Source organism: Mytilus trossulus, chromosome 7, assembly GCF_036588685.1.
Source record: "Mytilus trossulus isolate FHL-02 chromosome 7, PNRI_Mtr1.1.1.hap1, whole genome shotgun sequence".
NCBI classification, from domain to species: domain Eukaryota; kingdom Metazoa; phylum Mollusca; class Bivalvia; order Mytilida; family Mytilidae; genus Mytilus; species Mytilus trossulus.
Genome location: NC_086379.1, coordinates 67,763,194 through 67,781,246, shown reverse-complemented (window position 1 = coordinate 67,781,246; position 18,053 = coordinate 67,763,194). Strand labels below are relative to the sequence as shown.

General features: G+C 34.0%; 1 protein-coding gene across 1 annotated transcript; it reads right to left on the bottom strand.

The window, feature by feature from the left end:
* Positions 1–4,182: 4,182 nt before the first annotated feature.
* On the bottom strand, positions 4,183–5,488 carry LOC134726616 (GTP-binding protein Rhes-like). The gene is made up of 2 exons (XM_063591027.1): positions 5,466–5,488; positions 4,183–4,832 (listed from the first exon to the last, which is right to left on the bottom strand). The coding sequence occupies exon 2, from the start codon at positions 4,828–4,830 to the stop codon at positions 4,183–4,185; it is 648 nt and encodes a 215-aa protein (XP_063447097.1). The 5' UTR covers positions 4,831–4,832; positions 5,466–5,488.
* Positions 5,489–18,053: the final 12,565 nt, after the last annotated feature.

Here is an 18,053-nt window from a genome sequence, read left to right as displayed (position 1 = left end):
GAACTTATATAACAAATAAACTAAACGCAACGGAAAATTCAAAAACAGAAAGTCATTTATAAATTCAAATTGCAAAAACAAGTTTAAACAAATTAAACGAATGTTAAACAACTGAAGAACCGAAACCCTTGAAATTCTATTTACCATGATATGTGTTAAGTGGCAGGTCCAATTCCACCTTGTATTTAAAACCTAAATGAGTTTCACAATATATTTCAAAATGTTTTATAATTTACAGCATTACAGCATCATTGGAAACATATTTCTGAAAATAACGTCAATTTAAATGCTTAAAAGTGGATCGAAAAAACAATTTCGAACATTTTTTTATTTTCTGAAGTGAAGAAATCAAACGTCTTTCAGATACAAATTGGTAAATTTCAGATATTCCCGGGACTTTAAACATGTAAATAAAGACAACAGTAGTACACCGCTGTTCAAAACTCGTAAATCTATGGACAAAAACAAAATCGGGGTAACAAACTAAAACTGAGAGAAACGCATTAAATATAAGAGGAGAACAACGACACAACATGTAAAACGAACCATATCTGACGAAACTAATACTCAACTACAAACATATTTAATGTTGTACTTGATAACTTCTCTTTCTTCGTCAATGTAACATTCTACAATTGCTTCATCGTCACCTTAGTACAATGTGATGTATCAATTTTGACTTACCTACAGGCGCTCATCTTTTTACGTAGATCTGGCTTGATCATATATCCATATATTCATCAATTGTGTCCGTATTGTCATGATTCACATGATAAAGTGTTGCTTACCAGGAAGCTGTTAAAGAAAGAGTTCCAAATGGGGAAGTTAAAAAACCGTCTCTTCGAAAATTTTATGGACGTGAATGGTCGTGAGTTGGTTGACCGTTATAGCTAGAATATCTTTTTTAAAGAAGACACCGGATATGTTCCTATCGTCGTTATCGAAATCTCGCCTTCCATTGCTTGTTATTTGATCTACACAGGTAAAGTTATCCCAGGGTTTGTTATTACATGAGTAACACGACGGGTGTCACATGTGGAGCATGAACTCCTTACAATTCAGAAGCATTTGAGATTACCCTTGGGGTTTGGTGGGCTTCGTTTTACTCAGTCTTTAGTTTTCTGTGTTGTGTTTTGTATACTGTTGTTTTTATTTTGGTCTTTTTCGACTGTTTGTCATGTCCTTGTCATTTTATTTTCGACATATGAATATGAAAGTTTCGTTTGTATCTTTTGCCTTTCTTTTATCCCTACTGTGATTCCATTAAATACGAAATCAAATCTTTTATTATTTTCCCTCTCTCTGATATGTTTGATTTTTTAACTCGTTGCAACCAAACTTTGATTATCCTATCAATCAAATCCGACCATGGCTAATTCATAATTTTAAGATGTTGTGCATATTGTATGTGACTTATTGCTTCAGATTGTGGCGTGAAGCAATAACATTGTTTAATTTGTTTGTTTGTAACAACTCCCATTACTAATTAGTCTTATATTATTATAAGACAGCTTCGGTTTCTTTTTATGCTCATGTTATATCCGATAGATTGAGTCCTGTCAGAAAAAGTAATCAGTCAAGACTAACATCATCTATTTTAGGAACTGCATCACGCATCAAGCATATTTTGTGGTCGTGGTCAAGAGTTACTTCCTTTCTTAGATTGTCTCTCTAATGAGCGAATACATCTATTTATTTGCAACAATTGTTGGCTCAAGAATTAAGAAGGTGTGGATATTTGAGACATCGACTAAACATAACGACACAACAGATTAAAAATATAGATCTATGAACATCAGCCTCACTTGAATTTTTGTGAATAGTTGTCTCATTGACAATCATATCACATCTTCTACTGTAAGGGAACATGGTAAATGCTACATTCTTAAATGCCCAACCTGAAGGTTTACATTATATCATTTACGCTTTATATATGAGGATATTAGATTTCGTTGTCCAAGATTACATTTTTTCATCTTTTTTACTTTAAAAGAGGGACGAAAGATACCAAAGGGACAGTCAAAATCGTAAATCTAAAACAAACTGACAACGCCATGGCTAAAAATGAAAAAGACAAACAGAAAAACAATAGTACACATGACACAACATAGAAAACTAAAGAATAAACAACACGAACCCCACCAAAAACTAGGGGTGATCTCAGGTGCTCCGAAAGGGTAAGCAGATCCTGCTCCTCATGCGGCACCCGTCGTGTTGCTTGTGTGATTACAAATCCGGTAAATAGTCTAATTCGGTAGGTCAAATTCATGAAAGGGAAGGGGATTGTAGTTACGACGTGAGGAACATATCCGATATCATTTATGAAACGGTTATTCCATAACGGTCAACCAACTGGTGATGGCGTTCGTAAAATTTACGAAGGGATGATTTCAACTTCACCATTTGGAACTCCTGGTTTAATAGCTTCCTTGTAAGCAGTAACCCTCTATCAAGAAAATCATGATAGGAAATGCAAGCACGGGAATATCGTATCAATTGGGAGATATATACCCCGTATGCAGGTGTTGCTGGAATGTTGCTACTTAGAAATGGAACAGTATTTGAGTTATGTGTTCGTCTTTTATAGATATGTGTCAGATGTGTAACTTGTACCTCGCTTTAATGAAATTGAGATTGAAAAAGAGGAATGTATCAAAGAGACATCATCCAGACGAAAGGACAGGAAACAGCCGAAGGCCCGCATTGGCTGTTTTTTTTTCAGTTAAGGCATATCGGTCATCTTTATTGAAAATTTTATTTTCTTCGATTTAATGACAGTATATTTATCGTTAACTTCAGTTGCATGCTATAATACGGTCGAGAATTATAATAAAAAATTATATCAATTTGTATTTTTGCAACAATTGATGGCTTTGAGCTTTTGATTTTGACATCCGATAGGGAACCTTCCGTTTCGAATTTTCGAATTTCCTTTGGAATTCGGTACCGAATTGCAAGAAAAATTCAAAAGGGGGAATATACAAAAAAAAACCACTATCAATCAACTGAAGTGATCATGCTATTAAAACACCTCTTGCGATATTCCCGACTTATTACAGTTATTTTCAGGAGAAAATGAAGGGAATTACCTTGGTTTTATAACCAGCAAAACCTACCACTTGCATGACAGTTATTTATACATGTATTTCCATTATATTGACTTTGGGTGAGCAAACCAAATAGACATAAAACGTCAAAATGTCAACAGACAATGTTCGCCTGTGTGATCTACCTAAAATCATATCATTATCAAATAAATTAATTAAACTTTGTCATGTGCAACAAGTTCAGTGTTGCAGTACGATCTAACTTAACAAATCATAGCAAATCTAATCTAGAGTATTATTGAGTGCTGATACAATTAGTGTGATTCGTCACTTGATTAATCACGTCGTCCGCTGTAATTCCATAGAAAGGAATGAATAGTGTTGGTGCAGTTGTACTCAAAGGAATAATATTTTCTGTGAATGTCATACATATCTAATTATTTTGAATAACTACTTATGAACTATCAAAAAGAGTTGTGCTTTCAGTTGATGTTAACAAAAAACCCTACACAAATAATTAATCTAAAACGATGCAAATGTGATCTGTATTCCTCAAAACGTTACTTGTATAAAACCATATAAACGGGAAAACCACCGGTCTAATCTACAAGTATATAAAAAACGAGAAACGAGAAACACCTATGAACCATATCAAAAAACGTCTGTATAGTTTGTACATTTTTATCATACCACCAGATAACACAAGACATAGGAATCTTATGAGCAAGGCTATGAAGAATATCAATATTGAAATGCATTGTTATGGTACATCATTCACCTCATGTTCTTTTTTTCTATAAGAGATTCCGATCAAACCAAATCTAAAAAAACGTTCTAGGGTATTTAGCAAAATGGGTAATCCAAGGCACAAGCATTATGTATTATATTTGTAGTATGTTACTATAGAAATGGATGCTATATGTATTGTATTGTAAAATAATAAACAAAACAGTTTGTATTTAAAAGCATAATTTAGTTTTCAGCTTATATCTCTGAAATATGAAAAGTTACCATTACCTTTGATATATTATGCTAATGTATTTGTACATGGTAAATACACACTGATAATCATTTATATTCTTTATTATTGCAAATGAATATGTATATAAAACTTAAGCGAAAGTAAACAATGGTTTTATGATATTACACAACTTTGTCTTTTTACAAGAGATTGCGATGATAATGAAACTGGCATAGACATCCGTCTCCGTATTAAATCCGGACTTAATGAATTAGAAAATTTAGACAGCCGTAACAGTTCTTGAAAAATTCCTACAATGTTCGTATTTTCCTTAGCTGAAGCCTGTACAAAGCCTGATTCCCAGTCTACACAAGCTATTGATTCAATTGTTTCTGTGTCCATTGTCGGCACATCAGTGTTTATATCAGCTTTATTTCCCACTATAACTATGGGCACTTTACCACGCTGAGATATTATTTCTTCTCGTAGTTTTTGTACCTCATCAAACGAAGTCATATCCGTAACTGAATACACTAAAACAAATGCATCACTGGTTGTTATCGCTAACTTTCTCATGGCGGGAAATTCCCTATGTCCAGCAGTATCCAGAATATCTAATGTCAGTTTAATACCTCCAATGTTATACTGTCCTCGGTGTAATTCCTCTACTGTCTCTTTATATTCACTATTAAACCTTTCGTATAAAAACTGTGATATGATGGATGATTTACCCACACCAGCAGCTCCGAGTACAACAATTCTATAATGTACCTCATTCGATGCTGCTCCTTGACTGCCGGATCTCTGACGAATGGACGCCATGTCTGAAAAAAAAACAAAGAAACTTGTTTAAAAAACTGAACTCGTTCAAAAAGATGTGAAGAAGTATGAATAGATACATTGTAAATACATTCTTTTGAGTGTTGATAACTAATTATACATTGCAGAGGTGAAAACAGTACTAATGCAATTTTTGTCGTAAATTATTGTGTATATTGAACTTCAGTACCAAGTCCTTTTTTGCTTTCAAACTATAATAAGTATGCTTTTTAAAAAAGCTTGATCTATAGATTTAATCCAAACAATAATATGATAAAAAGTAAAACGACAAAATTGTCGAACTGTCATTAAAAATGAAACGTTCTCTTTCAAATGGCAAAGTTAAAAGCACAACCACATCAAACGAATGGAAAACAACTGACATATTACTGACTTGGTACATGCATTTCCTTTATAGAATATGGTTGATTAAATCTTGTTTTTTTTTAGCTAGCTAAACCACTAACTTGTCTGATATTATAGTGGTGGTAAGAGTCGAACTTGACTTTGATATCGAAAAAGAGATGGTTTTGAGTTATTTTTTTATTAAAATATATTATTTTATCAACGATATGGAATAAAACAATCATATTAAATAGTTATAGCGTTTGATACATGCAATAACAAAATTAGCTTACCTTTAGTCAAAGCTCCACAATCAGTGGTTAAGAAGTGGGAAGTATAATAGTTCTACTGGAAATTATCTTATATGTAGTCATGTAAATCAATAACTTCATTAACGAGAATAACCACATCCCTTTCATCGCCCATTGGAGAAGGAAAATACATTATAGAATACGTTTGCAACAAAGCGAAAGGGAGGTCAAATTAAACACATTCATAACTCATTTGTTGCTATTTCTTCATAATATCATATATAATTTTATTAAATAACTGTTCAAAATCCATGGAACTAGCAATCATTTATATTTCAATCAAGCAATATTCCTTAATACGTAATACTTCCAAGCTGTTTATTGCTGATGTTATCAAGCCTTGTTTAACACAACATTTTTGTATATACTGAATTAGGAAACTATAAGTATTTGAATCCAGTGCAATTAAGAAAGAAAACAATACTGCCAAGGGGTTTATCATATTAGTTTCTTTTACATTTTATTTTATAAATGGAAAATGCATAAGAGAAGATGTGGTGTATGCGTGAATAAGACAGTCACCTATTGACACATAAAAAAAACAACAGACCTCAAGAATCCAGCATCAAGTCTTTAACATTTTGACAAGTGTCTATGATACAACATGTCAATCTCTTACTTATTCTAAAAAAGTGCGTACATATCATCCTGTCTCTCAACAAACTGCCAGCAACAATTATAATGTATTTATTTTTTTTGAATTGTGATCTTTGTTCATACATCTACCATTGCCTCTAAATAGAAATGATAACTATCAGAAGTTAATGATAAACGCAAACGTATTTTATTTGATAAATATGAATTCAACCATTCCTTAAATAAATTCAAATGTGTTGCACAGAAAAATATTTCGAATCACTGGTCATTTATGTAATAGGATTTATATTATTACAGTAATTGCATTAAAAGAAGATATGGTATGCTTGTCAATTAGAAAGCTCACATAATATAGATGTTAACAACTAAAAGTAACAGTTTTCAACAATGAGAAAAACACATACCGCATAGTCGTGATCGGCTGTAAAAGGGCCCGAAATGTCAATGTAAAACAATTCAAACGAGAAACTAACGGCCTTATGTATGATCAAGAAATGAACGAAAAACAAATATGTAACAAATAAACAAACGACAACGACTGAAATCCGTTTTCGATGATCACATTATATTGTTACGCTGCCTCTCTGGCGTTAGAGTCGGGCACCAGAGATAACAGAGTTACATAAAAAGGAATCTATTAGAGGTCGAGAAAGGTGTCTTAATTTAAACCACCGATCTAAACCCGAAATAGGACGAAGGAATTATATACCAATAAAGGTGTATTAATGCGCTATTGTAGTCCTGTTTTCATAAGTATTATTAAAATAAAATAGAATAATAATGAAGTTCAACATTTTATTAATGAGATAAAATACTGGAACGAGTCTGGACTCTTGGTGCTGTCACTGGTCAGTGCCCCCGGGTATGGTTGGTCTTACAATTATTCACCAGAGTGAATACTACTCATAAACTATATATTTATAGCTTTTCTTTAACACAAATCCTTAATACCAAGGTTTCAATCATAGTTATATTAAACAAGATCAAAAGCCTTGTTCTTCATCAAACTGTTATATTAAAAACATATAAATATATATATATGTTCTTCAATTAACTATCTTTGTTACTATCTCAATAGTCACGGTTATATTTTCATTAATTTATATTATACACATCTGAATCTCCAAATCTGGTGACAAAAATATTAAGTCACCGTCACCCGCAAGTATAGTCACCGTCACCGATATTATATAGTCACCGTCACCGACAGCTATAGTCACCGTCACCGATATTATAGTCACCGTCACCGAGATTTAATCACCAGGACTTAGATTTGTCACCGTCACCTTTAATAAACTATAATAATATAATATATTTCACAATACTAACTTTTAAACTCATTACATCCGACATAATTGTATTTTAGTTTATCTATCTATTTCATACGACTCTTTCCACAAGTTTGAGCTATCTCCCTTGACGCAGTCAACCACACGTATTTATATCCTTAATTGACCAATGAGAATTGAGCTTATATAAAGACGTCCAATCACGAGCCATCACTCTTCTTAGGGAAATTCCCTTAACGGTGACAAAATAGTAAACAATGCCATGTTCTTCACGAATAAATATAGTTTAAGTATTTAAAATGCAACTAAAAGCCTGGAAAACTTTTGTAATGGATACAAACAGATACAAACTACTGTATATAGCAATTGAAAGTCAACAAATAACGAGCATTATAACCAATACACATCAAACATGTAAGTATCACCTAGATCGGTGACCAACATTGAAAATCGGAACGAGAGTTATTTACAGTCTTTAACTGTTCCGAGAAATTAGCAATCATACACAAAAGAAACCCAAACATAACGAATTATAAGATGTAAAATTATGCCGACATGAATCACCATTTAATTATTATTTACAGCCGTAAACAAAAATCTATGGCCTACTTTCATTTTCCAACAGTACGAGTATAAACATCATCTGTCTCAAAAACAATGATACTCAGTTTTAAATCATACAAATTAATAGTTTTATATATACAAAAATAAGCCTTTCCTGACTTATCAAACACATTCGATAACCATCTTCTGATCATGGATCATAACAACAACATACATGCATATTAGAAACTGAATAACTACGGGGAGCCGGCATAACATTGCCCCCTTCCTTAAGGATTTGGTCCCCAAATATATGAGCTTAGTAAGCTTATTGATACAGCTTAGGAAAAACTCATCAAAGTAGCTATTTTTTTTTTTTTTTTTTAGCGGACAGTATGCCTGTACTATGTGGATTTAACAACAAAGATATCATTTCATTCCCAAGATAAATTTTACTAAACATATTAGCAACAAACATCAAACTACAACAAATTTAACAACAAAGTCTAAAAACTACTGAGTCTGCAAGCACATAAGTCATTCAATCTCTCCTGTACTATGGAAACAAGCCCTGACAGTTTGTAAAACTTTGCCTCCTGTAATAACTCATACAGATATATGTGTTCTCTAGGTAGATATCTTTTTTCTACGTTGCAATTGTTCCTTAAATAATTAAGAATTATCTTAAAGTGAGCTGGATCTCGGTCAAAGAAATACACGTTGTTTGATGGTCGGAATGGACTTAACGGTTGCAGCATTAATGCAAATACACATGAAGGATCTGCTCTGAGTGTGTTTTTACTTGTTTCTATCTTCATCCCTCCAACATTGAGGGTAAGTGTGTTTTCTTGTGTGTCCTGTAGTGACTGTAAGAAGGTCTCTACCAATTCTGTTTTAGCAGAAAATTCAACATTCCTGATTGGATCGATTTCGGTCTCTACAGGTTCTTCTACAACGTTCTCCGTATTTTGTGGTCTACTGTCTTGAGTTGGTTTCTTTACTGTCCTTGAGGAGTTAGAAGAGCTAGACGACGTTCCTGACGATGTTGTTGAGGAGGAGGAACTCTTGTTATAGTTGTCTGCTTTCTCTAACGTCTTCACTTCAGTTTCTGATACATGCAGCTCGACTTCTTCCTCTAACAATTGGCTGCTTGTATTTCCCTCTACTTTATCTGCCTCTGGCTCTACCGATATGGTTATGGTTTCCCCATTCTCACTCATAAGATCTTGTAGTACGTCTTTTATTTTCTTCAGCTTTTGTTCTTTTGTTTCTGATGGTTTACAAATCTTTGCAGGAGTTGGCCCGGAGAGGTTGCTATTTTCTTTGTTCTCTTCTATGTCAGATCTATCAGTTCTTTTTCTCGATGTTTCCCTCAATGAGCTTCCTCTCTTCTTCCACTCCACTCCTTTATTAGTACCAGTGGTTCTATAGCTGGTTTCGCCCATCTCTGATTTGGCATATCTATTACGTCTGGGTGCCAGTTCGATCTCATTCCCATTACCATCTACTAATTTGATTTTCTTTGGCATTTCCTCAGTTTTAAACTTTTCAAAATCTTCTTCCGCCTCTTTTCCCCTACGTCCGGAGCTGTTCTGAAAGCATATCATCTGGCTTTCTAGAACCTTGCATCCATGGCTTGAATTCCGTCTTTGGAATAATTTCTTGCATTCTGGACACTTCCAGGCAAAGTCTGAGTGTCTTTCTAGTATGTGTCTCTCCAGGAACCACCTCTTATCAAATGTCATATCTTCACAGATAACACACATCCATTTACTCTATAATAGAATAAAATAACAATCATAAGAGAGAGATACATAATCATGGACTAATCATTATAATAATTTATATTTTTACAACTCAACAACGTATACAAAGAGTAGTAAAACTAATTTAATTACCAGTAACGGTCATACCTATATATGGTTTTTTTTTTTTTATTCAATATTTAATCATATGTAATAATTATAGATATATATATATAAAAAGATAACCAACATGCATACAATACAACTTTGATCAAAGAACAAAGTTAAACTAAATTTGATAATTATCGACTATGAAAACCAGGTTGGACCATGATCTCCCAAATAAGGTTTGAGTTTATCATGGTGAACCACTTTCGGTTTCATTCTTGGACCCAGCTGAATTCTATATAAGACGTCATTCAGTCGATGGGTAACAACAAATGGACCATGCCAAGGTCTCTGAAATTTTGGATTTACACCAACTTTCCGTTGATATTGGTAATACCAGACTGGATCACCAGGATTGAACAGCTTTAAATGAATGTTATGATCATAGTTTCTCTTCATAACATCACTAGCAACATTTAAATTGGTTCTCGCAAATTCATGAACAGTCAACAATGTATGTTCAAGATCATTTACAAAGTCAGAAATAGAACTTTTAGGAGTGTCAGGAGATTTACCAAACAATAAATCTACCGGTAGATTGATTTCACGTCCATACATCATTTTACAAGGTGACACACCCGTACTTTCGTGTTCAGCTGAACGATATGCCATCATTAGAATGGGCACAAATTTGTCCCAATCCTTTTGGTGGTTCGATACAAATGAAGACAACATATTTTCCAGGGTTCTCATAAACCTCTCAGCCATTCCATCAGACTGGGGTCTCATAACCGTGGTTCTTGTTTTGTCAATATCTATCAACTTGCAAAGTTCTTTAAACAGATGAGACTCGAAATTAGCCCCTTGGTCCGTATGTATTTGTAAGGGGACTCCAAAGATCGAGATAAAATTGTCTACTAATGCTCGAGCTACCACCTCTGCTTCCTGAGATTTTAGTGGAATGGCATGTACAAACTTAGTGAAGTAATCACCAATTACGAGTAAATAATTATTTCCCTGAATTGACCTAGGCAAAGGCCCCATTATGTCCATAGCAACCCTTTCTAGAGGCGCACCGACATTATATTGTCTCATAGGTGCTTTTGGCTTCCTATTTGGTCGCTTTCGTGAAGCACATACATCACATTTGTTACACCAATTCTCAACATACTTTCGTACTCCAAACCAAAAGAATCTTTGTCTAATCTTACTTAAGGTTTTCTTGATACCTAAATGACCACCAGTGACACTATTGTGTAACTGCTTGAGCACACTTTCTTTCAAATTTTCTGGAATTACTTTTTGCCAGGTGACCTTGTCCCCTTTTTCACTTTCCCATTTTCGACATAGAATACTGTCTCTTATCTCAAATGATTCAATTCTATTCCAGAAGTATTTGATAATCGGACTGAATTTTGATATTTCTGACCAAATGGGTTTGAAATTGTTTACTAGCCAATCTCTAATTATCTTTAGTACCGGGTCATTTTCTTGTTCATTTTCTAAATCAAAATCTATCTCAACAAATTGTGCATCGTGTATCGGAGATGACGAGCTCTGTTTTTGTTGGTCCAAATGATTAGGTGTCATACTTCGAGTTTTAACTACTCCTACCCGTTGGTTAATTATGTTTTCAGGGGTCTTTGATTTGCAAACATCCACTGATGTTTCTCCTGCAAATCCTCTTTTCCCTTTTATTTTCACGGACCTTTTCAAATTGGGAACATTTAAAGTTTCAGAACTACTTGATTTACGAGCATCATATGATGCCTTTAAAGCAAATCCACTTTCATCCTTCACTTTATCAGATATGTTCACACTTTCATTTTTATGTTTTGTACAGGGTTTAGAAGCGTTTAAATCGTCTGATCTATAACTAGCATAAAGTTCTGCTGCTTCATGTTTCTTACTAGTCTCTAGACGTTGACTACCTTCAACTTTAACGGCGCCTGTTAAAGTATTCGTATCATCAACCACAACTGACTTTACTACCACTTCTTTAGCTGAAATCTCGTTATTTATTTCAACCTCTCCTAAACCCACATTTGAAAATTTATTCTCAACTTTCGAGCAATATGAACAATCATCTGGACAAGGTTTACGACTCAATGCATCAGCATTTGAATGAATACGACCAGGGCGATGTATTATTTGAAAATCATATGCACCAAGTGTTTCCAACCAGCGGGCAAGCTGACCCTCAGGATTTTTGAAATTTACTAACCATCTAAGAGACCCATGATCTGTACGAACAGTAAAAGATCGACCATAAAGATAGTGATGAAAATTTTTAACTGCACGGACGATAGCAAGCAATTCTTTTCTGGTGACACAATAATTCCTTTCACTTTTAGAAAACGTTTTACTAAAATATCCAATCACTCGTTCTACCCCATCTTGGATTTGAGATAAAACAGCCCCCATTCCTACATTGCTAGCATCTGTATCAAGAATAAAACCACCATCATCCATTGGATAACCTAAGATAGGTGCAGATATTAACAACTTTTTCAGATGCTCAAACGAGCAATTACAAGCTTCTGTCCATTCAAATTTCTTACACTTCTCGGTTAATTGATGAAGGGGCTTTGCAATAGTAGAGAAATTTTCTACAAATCGACGATAATATGAACAAAGTCCGATAAAGCTACGTACATCTTTTACATTCTTGGGAGTGGGCCAATCTTGCACGGCCTTAATTTTTTCATCGTCAGTACTTATCCCTTCATGACTAACTTTATGTCCCAAAAAGGTTACTTCCTTTTGAAGAAGGAAGCACTTCTTAGGATGTAATTTTAAATTAGCTGATCTTAGCCTATCACAAACTTCACTTAAATTTTTGAGATGCTCATCAAAAGTTTTGGAGAACACAATAATGTCATCAAGATACACTAAGCATATCCTCCAAGTTAAACCAGAAAATATTTTCTCGACTAACCGCTCAAAAGTCGCGGGAGCCCCACATAGTCCAAAACATAGCACTTTAAATTGCCATAAACCACTACCAGGTATTGCAAAAGCTGTTTTCTCCCGATCTTTCTCATCTAAACCACATTGCCAGTAACCACTGCGCATGTCCAGAGTTGAGAACCACTTACTGCCGCTTAAAGCATCCAGAGTGTCCTCTATACGAGGAATCGGTTGGCTATCTTTTTCAGTAATATCATTAATTTTCCTAAAATCTATACAGAATCGAATACTCTGGTCTTTCTTTTTCGTGACCATGACCACTGGGGAACACCAAGCACTACTTGAAGGTTCTATGATACCCCTTGATGCCATGTCTTGTATCTCTTTCTCTGCCACCTCTCTCTTTGCCAAAGGAAGTCTATAAGGTTTAAGTTTGATGGGTTTTGCATTGCCCGTATTTATTTTATGGTTAACGATTTCAGTATGCCCAATATCAGATGGAGATTTTGAAAAAACATCTTGATAAGAACATAAAAACTCCCTTAACTTTTTGACTTCAATATTATCCAAATCTTTGGAACTTTTCTCAAATACACCCTTTAAATGATCAGGAATGTCCACTTTAGTGTTACTATCTGCACAATTGACCCGACTTACAGTACTCACTTCATACGTTTCTAAGTCAACAGGTTCAAAAGTACCCACAATTGTGTTTTTATAAACCTTGACCGGCTCTGAGCTAAAATTAGCAACCCTTAAAGGTATGATATTTGAATTTGGCTGAACTATTACTCTGGCTAACAACAAACCAGTTTTCTCAATAAACGACCTGTTTGTCTCCACAAGACCTACTTCATTAAATATAACCGGGCCACATGGAACTCCTTTTATTATCATTTCACTATCAGGCGGAATATCAACTGTTTCCGCAATTGAGATTCGACAACATGAGCTATCACCTTTATTTGTAAAACAGGTTATAAACTCATCCTTAATTCTCAGGCAACCTTTGCTAAAAAGAACATCAATACTGTTAGTCATCAAAAAGTCCATACCAAGTATAGCCATATCTTTGATTTCAGCTAACAAAAACTCGTGTTTGAAAACATGTTTCCCTAATTTTATTTCTAAATTAACTTTTCCAATAAACTCTGAAACCTCTCCAGTTGCTGTTAATAAATTCATTCTGACTGGCATAACTTGAGGTCTATTCTCAAGTGCAAGGCTATCAAAGAAATCTTTTCTCAAAATGGAGACACTCGCCCCAGAATCAACCAACATATTTACAGACATAGAATTTATACTAGCAACTACAAAATATCCATTATCTTTTCCCCAAGAAACATTTGAAATAACTGTGTTGGGTCTTTTTATCGTGGTCGAGCCGCGACCCCCGCACTCGACGCTTGGTAGTTTTCCGAGCTGTGATAATTTTGGTTATTATTTCTATTCCCAAAATTATTTGATCCTCTTTGCTGACGTGAACCATTATTATTATTATTGGTATAACGTTGACTATTAGTATTATTTTTCTTTATAGCCCCTACATCATTTTGTAGATTTCGTATGCCTAGTTTTATTTCTTTTATTTCACTGGCCAATTTACTATCATCACTGTCACATACATCAGCAGTTCTCACTGATCGCCCTTTTTGTCTATCTGCTAGTCTTAAAGCTTCAAGACGAACAGCAATATTTTCAGCTTCATATATCGTTTTTGGACCTACTTCTCTCAATCTTAGACGAATGTCAGTTTCAGTTATAGCGTCAATAAAGTAATCAAGCGCAAGGGTATCCCTGACAATAGGGGAAGTACCAGGATATGCTCGCCTTGTAAGTTTTTTAATTGCCTGTGCCAGTTCAGGCAAACTTTCGTTCCTTAATCTAACTCTAGTCTGTAGCTCAGCTCTAAAAACTTCTGAGCGATTTATAGAACCAAATCTGCTTTTAAGCATTGTCACTAAACATTCAAAGTCATGCCTTTCACCCTCTGTCATTTCATTTAAAAGAGCACGAGCGCTACCTGTTAGACTACTTGCCAACAATAAGGCTTTAGACCTTAAGTCCCAATCATTAATTTCCGCCAAAAGATAAAATTGTGTGAGATACTCTTCTAGATCGTCTGATCCGTCATACAGCTGAGGTTTAATTTTACATTTTATTTCAGGTTTAGCTCTGATGTTCTCAGTGAAATGGCTATTATTCAAATCTTGTTTATTATGTTTCGCTTCTCCACTCGCACTTATAGACGAACTATCATACCCCCTTCCCAAAATAGGAGTGGTTTTATTTGTTAAATGATGGTCAAATTTTGCCAACATACTGTCCATTTTCTCAGAAAAATCTGAAAGACATTTATCTACCATAAATTTCATTTCAACTTTAGCGTCAGCAACCCTTCTATCTGCTTCTACATTGTTTTCACTACTAGAAGCTATCACTTCATTCGATAGTGTTTCATTTACCTCATGTCTACTCCCAGTATTGGGACCGAACGTAACGATATTTGAATCGTCCATTTCTATTTTTACAACAACTTTAGATTTTGATATACAAACAATATTAGACTCTAATATATTGAGAGTGGTATCCCACCGCTGCCACCAATTGTTACGCTGCCTCTCTGGCGTTAGAGTCGGGCACCAGAGATAACAGGGTTACATAAAAAGGAATCTATTAGAGGTCGAGAAAGGTGTCTTAATTTAAACCACCGATCTAAACCCGAAATAGGACGAAGGAATTATATACCAATAAAGGTGTATTAATGCGCTATTGTAGTCCTGTTTTCATAAGTATTATTAAAATAAAATAGAATAATAATGAAGTTCAACATTTTATTAATGAGATAAAATACTGGAACGAGTCTGGACTCTTGGTGCTGTCACTGGTCAGTGCCCCCGGGTATGGTTGGTCTTACAATTATTCACCAGAGTGAATACTACTCATAAACTATATATTTATAGCTTTTCTTTAACACAAATCCTTAATACCAAGGTTTCAATCATAGTTATATTAAACAAGATCAAAAGCCTTGTTCTTCATCAAACTGTTATATTAAAAACATATAAATATATATATATGTTCTTCAATTAACTATCTTTGTTACTATCTCAATAGTCACGGTTATATTTTCATTAATTTATATTATACACATCTGAATCTCCAAATCTGGTGACAAAAATATTAAGTCACCGTCACCCGCAAGTATAGTCACCGTCACCGATATTATATAGTCACCGTCACCGACAGCTATAGTCACCGTCACCGATATTATAGTCACCGTCACCGAGATTTAATCACCAGGACTTAGATTTGTCACCGTCACCTTTAATAAACTATAATAATATAATATATTTCACAATACTAACTTTTAAACTCATTACATCCGACATAATTGTATTTTAGTTTATCTATCTATTTCATACGACTCTTTCCACAAGTTTGAGCTATCTCCCTTGACGCAGTCAACCACACGTATTTATATCCTTAATTGACCAATGAGAATTGAGCTTATATAAAGACGTCCAATCACGAGCCATCACTCTTCTTAGGGAAATTCCCTTAACGGTGACAAAATAGTAAACAATGCCATGTTCTTCACGAATAAATATAGTTTAAGTATTTAAAATGCAACTAAAAGCCTGGAAAACTTTTGTAATGGATACAAACAGATACAAACTACTGTATATAGCAATTGAAAGTCAACAAATAACGAGCATTATAACCAATACACATCAAACATGTAAGTATCACCTAGATCGGTGACCAACATTGAAAATCGGAACGAGAGTTATTTACAGTCTTTAACTGTTCCGAGAAATTAGCAATCATACACAAAAGAAACCCAAACATAACGAATTATAAGATGTAAAATTATGCCGACATGAATCACCATTTAATTATTATTTACAGCCGTAAACAAAAATCTATGGCCTACTTTCATTTTCCAACAGTACGAGTATAAACATCATCTGTCTCAAAAACAATGATACTCAGTTTTAAATCATACAAATTAATAGTTTTATATATACAAAAATAAGCCTTTCCTGACTTATCAAACACATTCGATAACCATCTTCTGATCATGGATCATAACAACAACATACATGCATATTAGAAACTGAATAACTACGGGGAGCCGGCATAACAATATATTAAGAATAAAAGTGTTACCTCATTTTAGTTTATCGTTTTCTAATATAATATTAAAGACAGAACAAATATTTCGGACATGAACAAAGCTTTCGGAGTTCAATGATAATTGTGAAAGGGATCGAAATGAAAAATGCTCTACATAAGAAAATGCTCGTACCAAGTCAGGAATATGACAGTTGTTATCCAGTCGTTTGATGTGTTTGAACTTTTGATTTTGCCATTTGTTTAGGACTTTCCTTTTTGAATTTTCAGTATTTTTGTGTCTTTACTTTTTATGTAAAAATATTCAAACAAGAAAACTGACTTACTGATTTGAATACAAAAAAAAATAAAAAAGAAGTGATACACAACAACAAATGACAACTATATTTTTTTTTAAATGAACTATCTCATATACTGAGAAAAATGGGGTCACCGTTTATTTAAACTCACAATCTGCCTTCGAAAGAAGCATTCTTTTTTGTTAATATCCTTTTTTGCTGTCGAACTAATAGGAGAAATAGAGGTAATATCGAAATAAAATAAGAACTAAATTACAGAAATAGCTAAAATTTTACAATTATTTAGTTTATGCACAGCTTATTTATGTAATACGATGAGTATAGGTCATCGATGAGTTAAAAAAGAAATTTCAATTTTAATGCCAAAAAAAATTGGTATTTTTGCATCAAAGTCAGATAGTTTGGAGCTTTTTCAATGAAACAAACATTTTAAAAGTCATGAAATATTTATAAAAATGATTTTGAATTATTGATAAATATAATGAAGGAAATAAAGAGAATCAATCTATCAATCAATCATGAGTAAAGTAAAACCAATCTTTAACGGGCAAACAGAAGTTGTCTGTGGTGTTTCAAAAAGCATAATCCCTTTTGAATGTATTTCATTACATTGGAAGGGGTAAAAATCTAACTAATACGAGAAAAAGAAAGTTCAATCACAAAAACACTGAACTCCGAGGAAAATTCAATCGGAAAGTCCTTAATCACATGGCAAAATCAAATGACAAAATACGTCAAACGAATGTTGTCAAAACACATCAAACGAAATTGTTGACTGCTCTTTGGTCAGTTTGCTGTCTCTTTGACATAATCTCCATCTTCAATCTCAATTCTATGCTATCAATTTGTGAAATTGTGTTAGAAGGCAGAAATACTCGAGAAAGTGCCCCCCGTAATTTGTCAATTATCTGTGTCAGGGATATGAAGCCCGTGGCGAATTTA

Coding starts and splice junctions, on each gene's coding strand:
- LOC134726616 (XM_063591027.1), bottom strand. CDS start 4,830: ATGGCGTCCATTCGTCAGAGATCCGGCAGTCAAGGAGCAGCATCGAAT.